The sequence below is a fragment of the Lissotriton helveticus genome, chromosome 1_2, assembly GCF_964261635.1.
Source record: "Lissotriton helveticus chromosome 1_2, aLisHel1.1, whole genome shotgun sequence".
Lineage (NCBI taxonomy): Eukaryota > Metazoa > Chordata > Amphibia > Caudata > Salamandridae > Lissotriton > Lissotriton helveticus.
Window position 1 is genome coordinate 79,381,905 of NC_136058.1, and position 13,626 is coordinate 79,395,530.

At 43.3% G+C, this 13,626-nt stretch overlaps 1 protein-coding gene across 2 annotated transcripts in view; it reads right to left on the bottom strand.

The window, feature by feature from the left end:
• The window catches only part of LOC144807767 (interleukin-12 receptor subunit beta-2-like), a 762,710-nt gene that overhangs the window by 462,335 nt on the left and 286,749 nt on the right, over nt 1-13,626 (bottom strand). For both annotated transcript variants that reach the window (XM_078673425.1, XM_078673424.1), the window contains exons 5-6: nt 11,626-11,786; nt 7,943-8,091 (exon numbers count right to left, since the gene is read on the bottom strand). In XM_078673425.1, coding sequence (XP_078529551.1) covers nt 7,943-8,091; nt 11,626-11,786 — 310 coding nt within the window. The remainder of the gene's footprint in view (nt 1-7,942; nt 8,092-11,625; nt 11,787-13,626) is intronic.

The following is a 13,626-nucleotide window of genomic DNA, read 5'->3' on the forward strand; positions in this document are numbered from 1 at the left end:
TGATAACCACATACAAATATACAGTTCACCCTAACATAAGACACACTTGTATGTATGTATGTAAATGGTATTTTTGTAGCGCAAATCTAGACAAATAGCAGCAGAACACTGTATATGGTCAAAGGCAAGCTTAAAGTCAATGAGTAATTTGAGAGGAAGCTGAGTTGTGGACGGTAATGCATCATGATATGCTGTTTAAAGAGGCGGCTTTTTATATTATTCCTAAATTAGAACAGCGTTTGGGGTGGTCAAGATGGGTTCAGGAATGTTGTTCCAGATCCTGGGTAAATAGCTGGAAATGGCTGATTATATGTTTTTTTACAATGCATATCCTATGGAAATGCTGACCACCACCTCCCTGGGCTTTTATTCATTAAGTGTAGGGGCACAAAGCCCCCCGCAGCCCTGGGGACCGCCACCTCCTTGGGGCTTGTAAAAAAAAGTGTTATGGGGCTCCTGCCCCCCCACGCTGCCCCAGGGACCACCACCTCCCTGGGGTATTCTTTAATAAGGGGGGGGCCTCGCAGGCCCTCCCAAGCCCCAGGGACCATCACCTCCCTGGGGCTTAAATTGAATTAAAAAAAGTGTCCTGCCCCCCACACAGCCCCGGACCACCACCTCCATGGGGCACTAAATATTCAAATAGGGGGGTCCATTGCAGACCCCTGGGCCACAGGGACCACCCCTTCCCGGGGCCGTAAACACTTGATAGGGGGGCCTCCCTCCAAGACCCCTTGATGGCCCTGGGGAGCCGGCCCTGGGGACCGCCAACACCCAGGGCCGGCTCCTGCAATGTCCCGGGGTGCCCACCCCTGGGACATTACCGTTTGCTATGGCTGCCATAGCAAACAATGCTTTGGTTTTTGGAAGCAAGAGCAGGAAACCTGCACTATACAAAAATACTTACAATATAACTACTGGTTGTTTTTGGACTTGTTCTGTATGTGATTTACTCTTTTGGTACTCTGTTCGTTGACTCGTCTGAGATCGGCTCTATTGTCTTTGACACACTTCCTCCCAAGATGGGAACCCCTTTGTCTTAAGTAACTTGCAGCCTTAACTCAGCCCCAATGACATGTTGTATTGCCCCTTATTAGCCTCACTCTATTGGCCCAAGCAGCACAGCGTAAAAATGCATTTCTTTTCAGGCAACAGAAAACGAACATTATTCTGACAAATGTAAGTGTACTTGTAAAGTGCACTGCGACTCCATGGGGTATCCTGGCGCTGAAGACCGCTGGGGAACCTGTCCTGGTTTTCCCTGTGAGATGGTCCCTTTCTGGGTATCTCCAAGGTGAAACCAGGAATCCCTGGCGTCTGTTGTAGAGATGAGGCAAGCTTAATGCCCAGAGTTGCCGAGTGTGTTCCCTGGTTAGAGTAGGTACTGAGGCAAGAATTATCGAGTCTGTTTTGACCCTGGTCCACAACCCTGCTGCATCGGGAATTGAACCCTGGTCCCGGGCTGTTCTCTGCTTACGGGACTGCCCGCCTCTAACCAGTGAGCCACACCACTCCACAACAGTGGATATATTTCAGAGCCTAATTCATCAGGGGGGCCGTTTCAAAATGCAGGAGGTAGCACTAAAGGGGTCCTTTACGTCCAACTCCCTACTAGTAAAATTGTAAAATGGACACAGTTGTTTCTATTTATAGTATTTGCATATGAATACGTTTTTAGGTCCTCTGGGATTTTATATCTTTTAATGTAACAGCCAGGTCTCTGCTTTTTAATTACTGTGACTTCGGTCTATTTTAAAAATATTCAACTGCTGTTTGCACTTTCATACCCCCGCTTACCTTGAGTGTCCTGGTGTCCCCCTGGTCCGTCGCGGCTTGTGCCGATTGAACGGAGGGGCCATACACCATTTTGGAACACCAAGGCTATCCTCACTTCCTGTGTGGAATGCAAGGTCAGCGTTCCACACACTGCTGCACGGTCCCGCCCACTCCCTCCCAAAAAGGATTGTGCCGAGCGGACGCGCGGAGCGGCACGCCGATGGCGCGCCAAAGGCAAGCCCGTCTGCGCCCGTCCGTGCCTGACTGTCGCCAGTCGCCAGGTACCCTGCCCATTTTATTTTTCCTTTTCCTCTATTATTTTATATTTTTCTGCTTTCTCATCTCCTACAGATGGCCATAATACAATACACTAGTCTGGAGCTACACTCCTTAAATACTGCTCCCCGCCCTCAACAAAGCTATCTCTCAGACCAGGTACACTCCCAACCCAGTTGGAAATCCTTAACTAAACCCTACAAACTCAATCGCAACAAAAGCAAACCCTTATCACAACCTTTACCTAAACAAACCTGTCTGTACTGCAATTCTCGGTCCTTCCCTAAGCATGCACTAGAAATATGGTCACTGCTAGATAGCGAAAAACCGGACCTATTTCTCGTGACTGAAACCTGGCTCCAAGACTCTTCCTCACCCGACATCGCTGTAGCCATGCCTTTTGACTACAGGATATTCAGACTGGACTGAGTTGGAAAAAGAGGAGGGGGCACCGCAATCATCTATAGGATAAACATTTCACTACACGTTATTGATACCTTCTTGGCTAACTGGGGCGAATTGTGTATCGTCTCCTTCCTGACAGAAAATAATGAGCAATGGAAAGTTGCCCTTCTCTACAGGCCCCCTGGCACCAAAACCAATTTCGTCAACAATCTCATGGAGACAATAGCCCCATACACCCTAGCCTCTAGCAACTTTATCTTGGTAGGGGACTTTAATTATCACACTGAATTAACTCTAGATCCCCACACCTGTGACATTATCACTAGTATTAACTAATTAGGTCTAAACATGTTAGTAGTTGGCCCCACTCACAAGGCAGGCCACACATTAGATCTCCTATTCACAAATTCATCCAAAGTGGTGGTTGATCAAACTCTCCCCGTCCTATGGTCAGATCACTTTGTCATCAGGTTCTACATCTCCATAAAAGCAACACAACCGGTCAAAGACCACGTGAAATGGAGCAGGCCATGGACCTAGATCAACATCGAATCCTTCTCCACCCACTTCTCTCCCCCGCCCATCACAAAGTGCACTGACCCTAATAATGCAGCAACTGCCCTAGAACACGCAATTACCTCCACTTTAGACTTAATTGCCCCCAAAAAGGCATCCAGAGGCTCTAACAAACTCTCCCCATGGTTCACTACCGACTTAGATATAACCAAACAGTCGGCAAGGGCAGCCGAGCGTTAATGGTGACATACTAAATATCCAACAGACAGACAACATTACAAAACAGCACACAGACGCTATATGAATGAGATTGCCGCAGCTAAAAGAACCTATTTGGGGAACAGGATAAATTCGGCAGCCAACTCACACAAAGAGCTATATAAAATAGTTAAAGATTTTACGAACCCTCCGGCCTGCCAGCCCCCACCTGTTGAATCCCAGGACTGGGTTAACACCCTCTCATACTATTTCCAGGATAAAATCTATACTATCCATGTATCCTTCCCCAAGTCAACCAACAAAATGGCTAGCAACTTACCCCCCAATCAGGCTGATACGCCCCCTCATCCGCGTGTCGCAGTCCTCAAAGAATTTCAACCATTCTCAGAAACCGAAGTAGCTCACTCATTAAACAAAATTAAATCTGGATCCCCCACAGACCCTGCCTCCTCTCAAATTCTTGCTAAAATTGCACCGGCTCTGATTGCCGATCTCACGAAAACCCTCAATCTCTCACTATCCCACTCCTCTGTCCCTTCTCACTGGAAACAGGCCATCATAAGACCTATCCTAAAAAACGCCTCAGCTGACCGCAAACTGCTTTCCAACTACCGCCCTATCTCCCTCTTATCAATATTTGAGAAAATTATGGAATCCCTAATCACTAAGCAACTATGTAAACACCTAGAGGCCAACCAGCTGCTTGACTCATCTCTGTCAGGATTCAGGGCTCACCACTGCACTGACACAGCTCTGCTAGAGATTGTGGATAACATCAGGCTGACACTCGACGCTGGACAATCCGCCATCCTGATCCTACTCGATCTGTCGGAGGCCTTCGACACCATCTCGCACAGCATTCTCGTAGAGTGTCTGCTGGAGATGGGTGTTGAAGGCCCAGCCCTACTCTGGATCAAAAGCTACCTAACTGAACGGCGCTCAAAGGTTCAAATTGGGTCTTTCACCTCAAATAGCCAAGATAACGACAAGGGGGTACCTCAGGGATCAATTTTGAGCCCCACACGGTTTAATTTATATGTATCCCCCCTCGCACGAGTAATAAGGGCGCACGGCTTTGATACCGTGTCCTATGCTGATGACACACAGCTACTGATCACCCTAGGCCCCGACCCTAATGATACCAAACTGAGATTCCAAAAGCGCATGATCTCAATCAAGGACTGGATGACTAATAACTTATTGATGCTCAATGCTGGTAAAACAGAGATCGTGCTTTTTTGGAAATGCCCACAAACATTGGACCGAGGAATGGTGGACGCCATCACTAGGGCCCCCTCTTCTCCCCCCCCCCCGCTCCCCATCTTTGCCCAATCTTAGAATTCTTCACTGGCTCCCCGTCAGAAACTGCATAAACTTTAAAGTTTGCTGCCTGGTCCACAAAACCATCAATGGAAAAGGTCCCAAATACCTCGAGAAGAAATTTGTCAACCATTGTCCGTTTAGAACCCTTCGGTCCGCCAACAAGTCTCTCCTAACCATTCCTAAAGTTTGCACTGTCAGGACTGGTGATAGATCCTTCTCTAAATTAGCCCCAGTTGCCTGGAATGCCCTTCCCCTAAACATCAGGACCGAATACAACCACATGAGATTTCGAAGACTCCTAAAATCTTGGCTCTTCTGGCTATCTGGTTTTCCGGTAACCCCTTTCTAAGCATCTGCAAGCGCTCTGAGACCTACGGGTGATTTATGCGCTATACAAACACAAATACAAATACAAATACAAATATTTGCAGAAAATTCCCGCTGTGTTCCCATTCCACACCCACAAGCATCTCCAGCTCTAAACCCTGCAGCGCTTGGGACAGGTCCGGCCACTACAGTGAAGCCGAGGCCTCCAAACCACCTCCGTTCCGCACAAACGCATTTCTCTTCAGTGCCGCCCACCCTGAGGCACCTGGTCCCGGTTTTTAGAGTGCCCGCAATGTTCATACACGTTTCCAGTTATTTTTGAAGAAAAGGCAAGGGTTACTCTTGGTCATTTGAAACTAGTTCTTGTACACCCAGACTTGCTCAGCAGCCCCTCCTGCCGGTTGGCACTGGAATAGCAGGCAGCAACTGCAGCCTGATAAACAACAGGAGTCTCTGACAAAGCCTGGCTGGTAACAGGAGTGCAGACTTTCTAGGAAAGCATACATTTTCTTCACAAAAACATACGCTTTGCACAATACACTAAAACATACGCTTTGTGCAATATGCAACCCTCTCCTTTCAAAGTCTAGACCTCCAATCAATGATAGTGTATCCAGAGCTCTCTAAATATGGGTGTAGTAAATATCCATTACATTACAAAAATGGATGGCTTGACCTCCCCCCCCCACACACACACATTAAAATAGTAATATCAGTGACTGTTACTTAAATGCAAATGGGTTGTGAAATGTTCAACACTATTAACCAATTTCTATTTTCAGGCACACAAAATTGTATAAAATTGCCTTTTTCTGTGGTTATCTCCATTTTTGGGAGATGTAGGAGTGGGGTGGATGCGAGGTACGCACTTGTAACATATAGAAATCAATAGAAAGGTGTGTGCGTGTTTCCCTGGAAGTACAGACCCCAACGCGCACACAAGTGTTTTATCTACAACAATGCGCGAAATTTACCTACAACAGTGTGCGTGTTTTTTGTGTGTTTCTTTCTTCTTCATACCTATGAGAACTGTCAGGAATGAGATTGTGAGAGTCTTTCAGCAGTGGGTGAGTTAACCACACAACAATGGATGTGGGACGGTTGCCTCTCCCAGACATCGACGTTTTGCGGAGTGGTCGCCTTATTCCCGTAAACTGGAACCCATTTCCAAAAGAGAAGGTGAAGCGGCAGAGACCAACTCTGGCCCGAATATATGACGTTACAACGAATTCCGTTGCAACGCATGCCTTTACCACGCATGCGTTACAACGGAATTTGTTTTCTACGCATAACCTTTACCACTAATATTCCTTTACCACGCATAGATTAACAACGTTTTTCGTTGTTAATTTATGCATGGTGCGGGCATATTCTTGTTAAAGGTTACACCTGTCCTCTTTCACGTCCCCAGCCTCTACTCCTTTTCATTACCCCTGCCATTAACCCTTATTTTAAAAAAAAAAAAATAATTTTCCCTTACCTTTTCAAATCGTCTCCTGTCCATCTTCTTTGTTACGTCGGTTACGTCGACCGTACGTCCTAAAGAGGAAGCGGAAGTTTAATTCCGTTTCCTCTTTTATGACGCTGATCGCATGTCGTCACTTCAGGTATTTATTTATTTTTGGGGGGGAAGCCCCCCAACCCCCCTTTTTTTATCCCTCGATTTTTTCCGTTTTTGGGGGGAGACCCCCCAAACCCCCCCTTTTTTTTCATTTACCACACATACCTTTACTACGTATTTCGTAGTAAAGATATGCGTGGTAAATCCTCTCGTTGTTACCACGCATGCGTTGTAATGCATGCGTGGTAAAGGTTTTCGTGGAAACGGCTTCGTTGTAGAGGCCGTTTCCCCTCTGGCCCATCGGGAAATTGCCCAGCAGGTCAGTGCGCCTTGCCTCTTCTTTGCATCCCACTGCACCAGGCAGCAGCAGGGGTGGTTCTTGTCTCACTTCCACTGCACTGGTGCTGAGCAGTGAGCATGCTCTCCTTAAGGAAGCATCTCAAGATGTTCCTATTCAATAATCATTTGTCTGTCAATAAGAAAGAAAACTGCCCCCTTTCACAGTTCGTGCCTATGGTTCCTTCCCGGATGCATAACATTTAGCCTCCTTACTGACATATCATATGTCTACTTATTTGTATCCATCACAGGACCTCATTTCACCCCCCCCACCACCTCATGGTTACTCTTTTGTTTGTTATGATGTTAAATTGAGGCATATTATCTTACTTAATATGCAGTTATTGTTATAATGTACACTGCTCTAATATAACTTGGTGAAGAAGCACTCTAGAAAAACACTGTAAATAAAATAAAATAAATACAAATCCTGCATTGATAGAGGAGGTGGACAGTGAAGGTGGAGAGGAATCCATTTTCTCTTTTTATGAGTGGGATGGCCATTTTTGTTTTCTGCTAGCATGCCTTCACTTCTGTTGTCTGCCACCATCCTTCTGAGCAGTCTTACTGGCCTCGGATGGATTTTCATTATCTCTGACTAAGTTTACAAGCATTGGCAAAGCAAAATATTTCTGACCTTAGAATGCTCGTGAAATGGTTAAGTATATTCAACGTATGTCACAAAATGAAAATGAAAATATTAGAAAACCGACAGCCATATAAAAGTGTTCACAACATGCTTGCAAATTAAAAAAAATAATAATACGTTCACTCATGCAGCTGTTGTATGATTTACTTTTCTTTTAGAAAAACAAGTGTCAGTTGTGCGATTCATTTTACCACTTTTTTACCACTTTTTACTTTTACTTTTAATGACGGTGACAAGATATCATCACTCAAAAAGCACTAACAATGTAGCCAGATATGATGTCACAATGCAATTTAAACACTGTAAAATCAACCTTTAGAAAGGAGAGAGGAAAAATGCAAAGGCCAGTCCAACTAATAGCATATTACCTGGTATTACTGATGACTGGGGAGCTTTTAAAGTCTATAGTTATTTCTTTAGACAAGAAGTTTAAAACACTTTTAATAGCATGTATTTCCTTTAGAAAATGTTTTTCAAGGGGTTAAACCCCTTGCCCGAGGAAAATCAAAATAGACATGAGTTCAAAGCATATAGTTTCTTCCATAACATACCAAAGTCCATGTGATATTTCCTGTGGGTTTATATTTAACTTCACAATAGAGCTTCTTATGTGCTTCCCGATTTTTTCCCTCTATGAACAATTTTGATGTGAATGTATTTAAAATCTCAACTTTGACGATAGCAGGTGGAGCAGGAACCACTAGAATACACATAACACAAGAGAGATAACATAAACTTAAAATAACAGACAGAGAGATGATACCACTTCATAAATGCATTACCTGCTTCAATACTTCACCAGATTTCAAATCGCATGAAGCCTTAAGGTATATTTGTTTAATCTCAACAATGCCTAATGACAACATCTCATGTTTTTCTTAGAGAGAACAATGTTTGGGCAACTGCCTCAAATTTTAATGGTATTATGCAATTTAATGGTATTCAGTTTCTGACTTCAGGAGAATGTAAGGCAGAGTCTATATTGCTAGAATTCAAGCTTGTGACACACCGATCGCTAAACTTTTTATAGATGAGTATTCAACTCACTGAGCCATCTGATCGACTTATTGATAGACATTCTGCATGAGTATGCTTGTGAGAGCTCACATAGATTGATAACTTTTGTATCATGTTTGGCAGAATTGATGCAGGGACTTTTGACCATATCACTAGAATGACACTTTGGAGTTTTCACTTCCAGACCCTTTCTTTCACAGACTGACCATGTACCAACCTGAGTAAGAACATTGAAGGTCCCAATTGCGAGTCAGGCGGAGCAGTATCTCTAGGTGAAATACTGCGCCACCTGATCATGACAGACCGGCTGTTTCTGCATCTGGTTTTCACAGGTGCGAAATCATCGGACCCAATTTTACCAGCCAGTAATCAGTGGTGGCCTGTACTTTTACCAGGGATGAAGGCAGGGGACCACACACATACACACACTCACTCACACTCATGCATTCACACATGCAAGCACAGACACTCATCCATTCACAACACTCACTCACAAATATTCATGCATGCACCCACCAAACATTGGAAATAAAATCATACTTACCTGGCAACTCTGCCTCAGTGGTCCCAGCAGGGTTGGGCCTGTTGTCTTCCCTCACTGGCTTACCTAAGGTCAACCAGTGAGGGAAGGCAGCAGTCTTTCACTCATCACAGAGTAGAATGAAGTCAATGAGACTGCTTACCCCACCCCACTGTGTGACGAGGTGACTTAGACCTGATCCAAGGCAATCTGTGACGCACAGGCTCAAAATATCAAGCCCACAGGAGCTGTGACTTCTTTAGCCTGGCAAAGTTCAGCTAAGGCAGCCAGGAGTCTGCACATTTAGCGCATCTCTGCATGTCAACCTGCAAAGAAAGAGTACCTGTCAGGCTGATCTTTGTTCAGTCTGACAGATAGTGGCCAAAAGGTGAGGGGGGTGGCCCCTCAGCCCATAGAAAGGGGCCGCAGCCTCCAGTAATTCGGTCTGGAAAAATCAGACAAGACTTTGGCTGCAACAGCCAAGCCTCTGCCCCCTTCCTTGCCCATACATATTTTTCAATGGGTATTTTTTCCGCTTTTGCTTCCCTACCCTATTCGCCCCTCAAAACCCAATGAACACTGACCCCCAACTTATATTTCCCACCTGCATGAAAGCTGTGATGGGCGAAACCAAAATGTGAATGACAATTCAACAGACCAATGGCTGAAGGCCACTGAACAAATGCCCCTCAATGAATATATATTTTGAATGAATCTCTTGGAAAACAATATTTTGGCAGGGTTATCTCAAGGTTAGAGTGAAGCTGCAAAATCTTTCTCAAAGTGTATCAGAAAATAGGTTATTAACTTGTGAATGTGGGGAACCCTTATTAACTTAACAAACACCCCTTTGTTAGGTCTTCACACAAGTCTCAGAGAAACTCTGCTACAGCACAACCTACCAGCCCCAGAAAAAGGTGTGTTCAATCAAGCATTATCAACAAAAGAACAGCAATAAAACGCAAGGAAAACGCAGTCTGAATTGTGCTGCGCAACCTGGTACATAGTGACAAAGTTAGATGTGGGTCGAGCTAACACCGTTCTGTAATTGCAAGTAAAAGATTTACTTGTAAACACTGTACTCAAAGTTGTTGTATGATGGTTGAAGGGCATTTTTAGTAGACCCAAATTGTGCTGTAATTATTCAGGTTGGTTCTTTCAATTCAGTTGTTTAAGCAGATTATCTGTAGTCAGCACTCCTGGTTGAAGGATATTTGCTGCTTTGCAGAACGCATCTTTTTGAGGAAGGCTTCCTTGGTAGTAAAACGTCCCAGAAGATCATGTTCAAATTACCATTTTGACCAGATCGAGATGTACTTTCAGCTCTGCAACAAAACCTTGACCACAAATATTCAATGTAGAGGGAGGATACAAATCGTCTGGTATTCCACTAGAAAGTGGGCTTGCAGCAGGCATGGAGACTTCTACTTACGTGTTTAAATCCGAGATGACTGACGACAACTTGGAGAATGAGGAGCATTTCCGCGCCTCTCAACTCTACTAACTTCCAACCAATGTAGTCAAATCTACTTAATAGGTGAGTCACACCATTTAAAATACTGAACTAGGAGTAAAATGATGGCCAGTGGAGACTGTGGGTCTACCAGAGATAAGCACTCGGTAAAAAATACATGATTTATTAGGTTTGTTCAGGTAGATGTCAAGGAACTGCACCTAGTTCAAACCTCTTCGCCTTTTCTGATGATTGTGTGTGTTACCCTAGAAGCTAAAAAGCAGATATCTTTATGGATAAATACTTACAGGCATGAGATGAAACCAAAACAGGTGTGAAAAGCCAGGAAAAAGGATCAGCCACAAGAAAGCATCTCACGAGACCACCGCGCTTTGATTAGGAAAACAATATTTCCTGTCTCAAAAAGTCACACATCTAAAATAAGTAGCCCGGATATTGTTTCATATTTGAGTGTTTCAGACCAAATTTAGGTAGCACTTGATTCAGATTGCATTTACCAAACCAATAATCCAGTTTAATAGTGAGGTAACATTTAATTTATTAAAGTGTTAAGGATAGGGACAAAGGATGACAGATTACCAGTGCAGCAATACCACAGTTGGTTAAATGGTTTTCTTACAATGGGTGATCAAATCATAGCTGTTGCAAGAGGGGAGAGCCGCCATCTTCCACCAACAGGAACAGCTCCCCCTAGTGCTTTTAAAGCGGAATATCACTATAAGTCATCCTTGACAGTTCTGGCTGTAATGTGGACTGATCAAAATGTCAATGGCAAAACCAATGGCGGGGGCGAGTTGGGGGGGCAGATTGGGGGGGGTGGAGGGGAAGGGGCTGAATGATTACTCTTGTCTCTGTGTAATTTATTGAGGGTATATGCTCTGCAGGACAACTAACATGGTCTGAAATCAGACCTTAAAAATGCCATGTTTAAAAAAATTGGGAATTAAGATACATCTTTGTAGAGTAGATGTCTTAACAGGTGAGACCCCATATTTATATTCAAATGATAGACGATTACAGGACACAGCCCTACTTTAAAATTTTGCAATTTTTACTCACTTCTTCGTTGATTTGCAACTGTATATATCAAAGACGAAGACAGAAATATTACAACTGGATTTACAATCCTTACAAGTCAATCAAATAAAATTAATTAGTTTGCAAACCGCAGTATTACTCTTTTAAGCTAAATATATAGCAGTGCTTCAGATCACACTTCGTACCTATGTCATCCAGAGAAATGTTCAGCAGAGTTGATCTTGCCGAGCCCAGGTCATTTTTTGTCTCTACCCAGAGAGAATACTGGATGCCTTCCTGTGATTTATTGATCCAAATTGTGAAATTGTCATTGGAATGGAAAACGGACTCTTCTTGTGTCTGTAAACTGAAAAATATTCAATACATTAAACTATATACTCCTTAATTAGAGCTAACACAATATCTCAATTTCACTAAATGCATTAACAGTAAAACAGAGCATAAATCACTACAAATAATTAATTTCTTGCTTCTTTTTACTGAATGAAATGAAAACCTAGGTTGGTGCAAATCATGCTTTTTTAAGATGTGGTGTTTTTCCTTTGCGTGTTCCTTGTCCCACGTAATGGCTTTGTTGTGTAATTTTTATGTATAGGCTTCATAGTGAATTGTTGAGTTGTGATTAAATAGTAAATTGTCTATTTGTCCTACCAAGGTTAGTGTCCGTTTTACCCTATACTTGCATTTCCTATTTTATTTTATTTTCTCCATCATCTTCAATCTCTCATGATGCATGTTAAGTCATCCAGTAGTATGAAGAAGTCGGAGATGTTTTCCAAGAGTTTAAGGACAAGGCAGATGGCATTAAGTCTTGATGCAGGCTAGCATTAGCTTTAATGCGAAGTTTTAGGGTTTGACTATTTTGCAATTATGTGCATCAGCAGAATTATGCAAACAGAAAAAATGTCAGAGAGAGATTTAGAGAGAAAGAGAGTGTGTATGAGTAAGAGAGAATGGAAACAGAGAGTGATAGTGATAGAGAGAGTAGAGTTAGTGTGCGTGTGTGTTGGACATGGCCCTCTCTACCGGGTCACCCCATACCCTTTAACTTCCTCCTCCTCATTTCATGGAATTAGCTTTTGTTGGCTTTAAGACCCTGTGCACTTTAACACTGCTAACCAGTGCTAAAGTGCTTGTGGTCTCTCCTTTAATCGTGGAAACATTGGCTTGTATAATGCACTACATGTGCCCAGGGCCTGTAAATCGAATGCTACAAGTAGACCTGCAGCATTGATTGCGCCACCCACTTAAGTAGCCCTGTAGACATGTCTCGGTCCTGATATTGCAGAGCCTGTATGTGCAGTTCACCCTTCCATGACGACCTGGCAAGTTAAACCTCTTGCCAGGCCCGGTATACAACCTTTACAACGCAACTTTTACCACGACCTACCATTACCACGCATTTTTTACAACGCAGGATCCATTACAACGCATACCATTACCACGCATGTATTTACAACGCAGGTACTTTTACAACGCATACCATTACAATGTAAGTATTGGTAAGTATATTATTTTATTAAAAATATTATTTGGGTTTTTTGGTAAAGGGGTATTTTTAGGGTTAAGGGTCAGTTTTGGGTTTTTGGGTAAAGGGGTATTTTTAGGGTTCAGGCTCAGTTTTCAGTTTTTGGGTAAAGGGGTATTTTTAGGGTTTAGGGTCAGTTTTCAGTTTTTGGGTAAAGGGGTATTTTTATGGTTTAGGGTCAGTTTTCAGTTTTTGGGTAAAGGGGTATTTTTAGGGTTCAGGGTCAGCTTTCAGTTTTTGGGTAAAGGGTTATTTTTAGGGTTTAGGGTCAGTTTTCAGTTTTTGGGTAAAGGGGTATTTTTAGGGTTCAGGGTCAGTTTTCAGTTTTTGGGTAAAGGGGTATTTTTAGGGTTCAGGGTCAGTTTTCAGTTTTTGGGTAAAGGGGTATTTTAAGGGTTTAGGGTCAGTTTTCAGTTTTTGGGTAAAGGGGTATTTTTAGGGTTCAGGGTCAGTTTTCAGTTTTTGGGTAAAGGGGTATTTTTAGGGTTTAGGGTCAGTTTTCAGTTTTTGGGTAAAGGGGTATTTTTAGGGTTCAGGGTCAGTTTTGGGTTTTTGGGTAAAGGGGTATTTTTAGGGTTCAGGATTAGTTTTGGGTTTTTGGATAAAGGGGTATTTTTAGGGTTCAGGGTCAGTTTTGGGTTTTTGGGTAAAGGGGTAT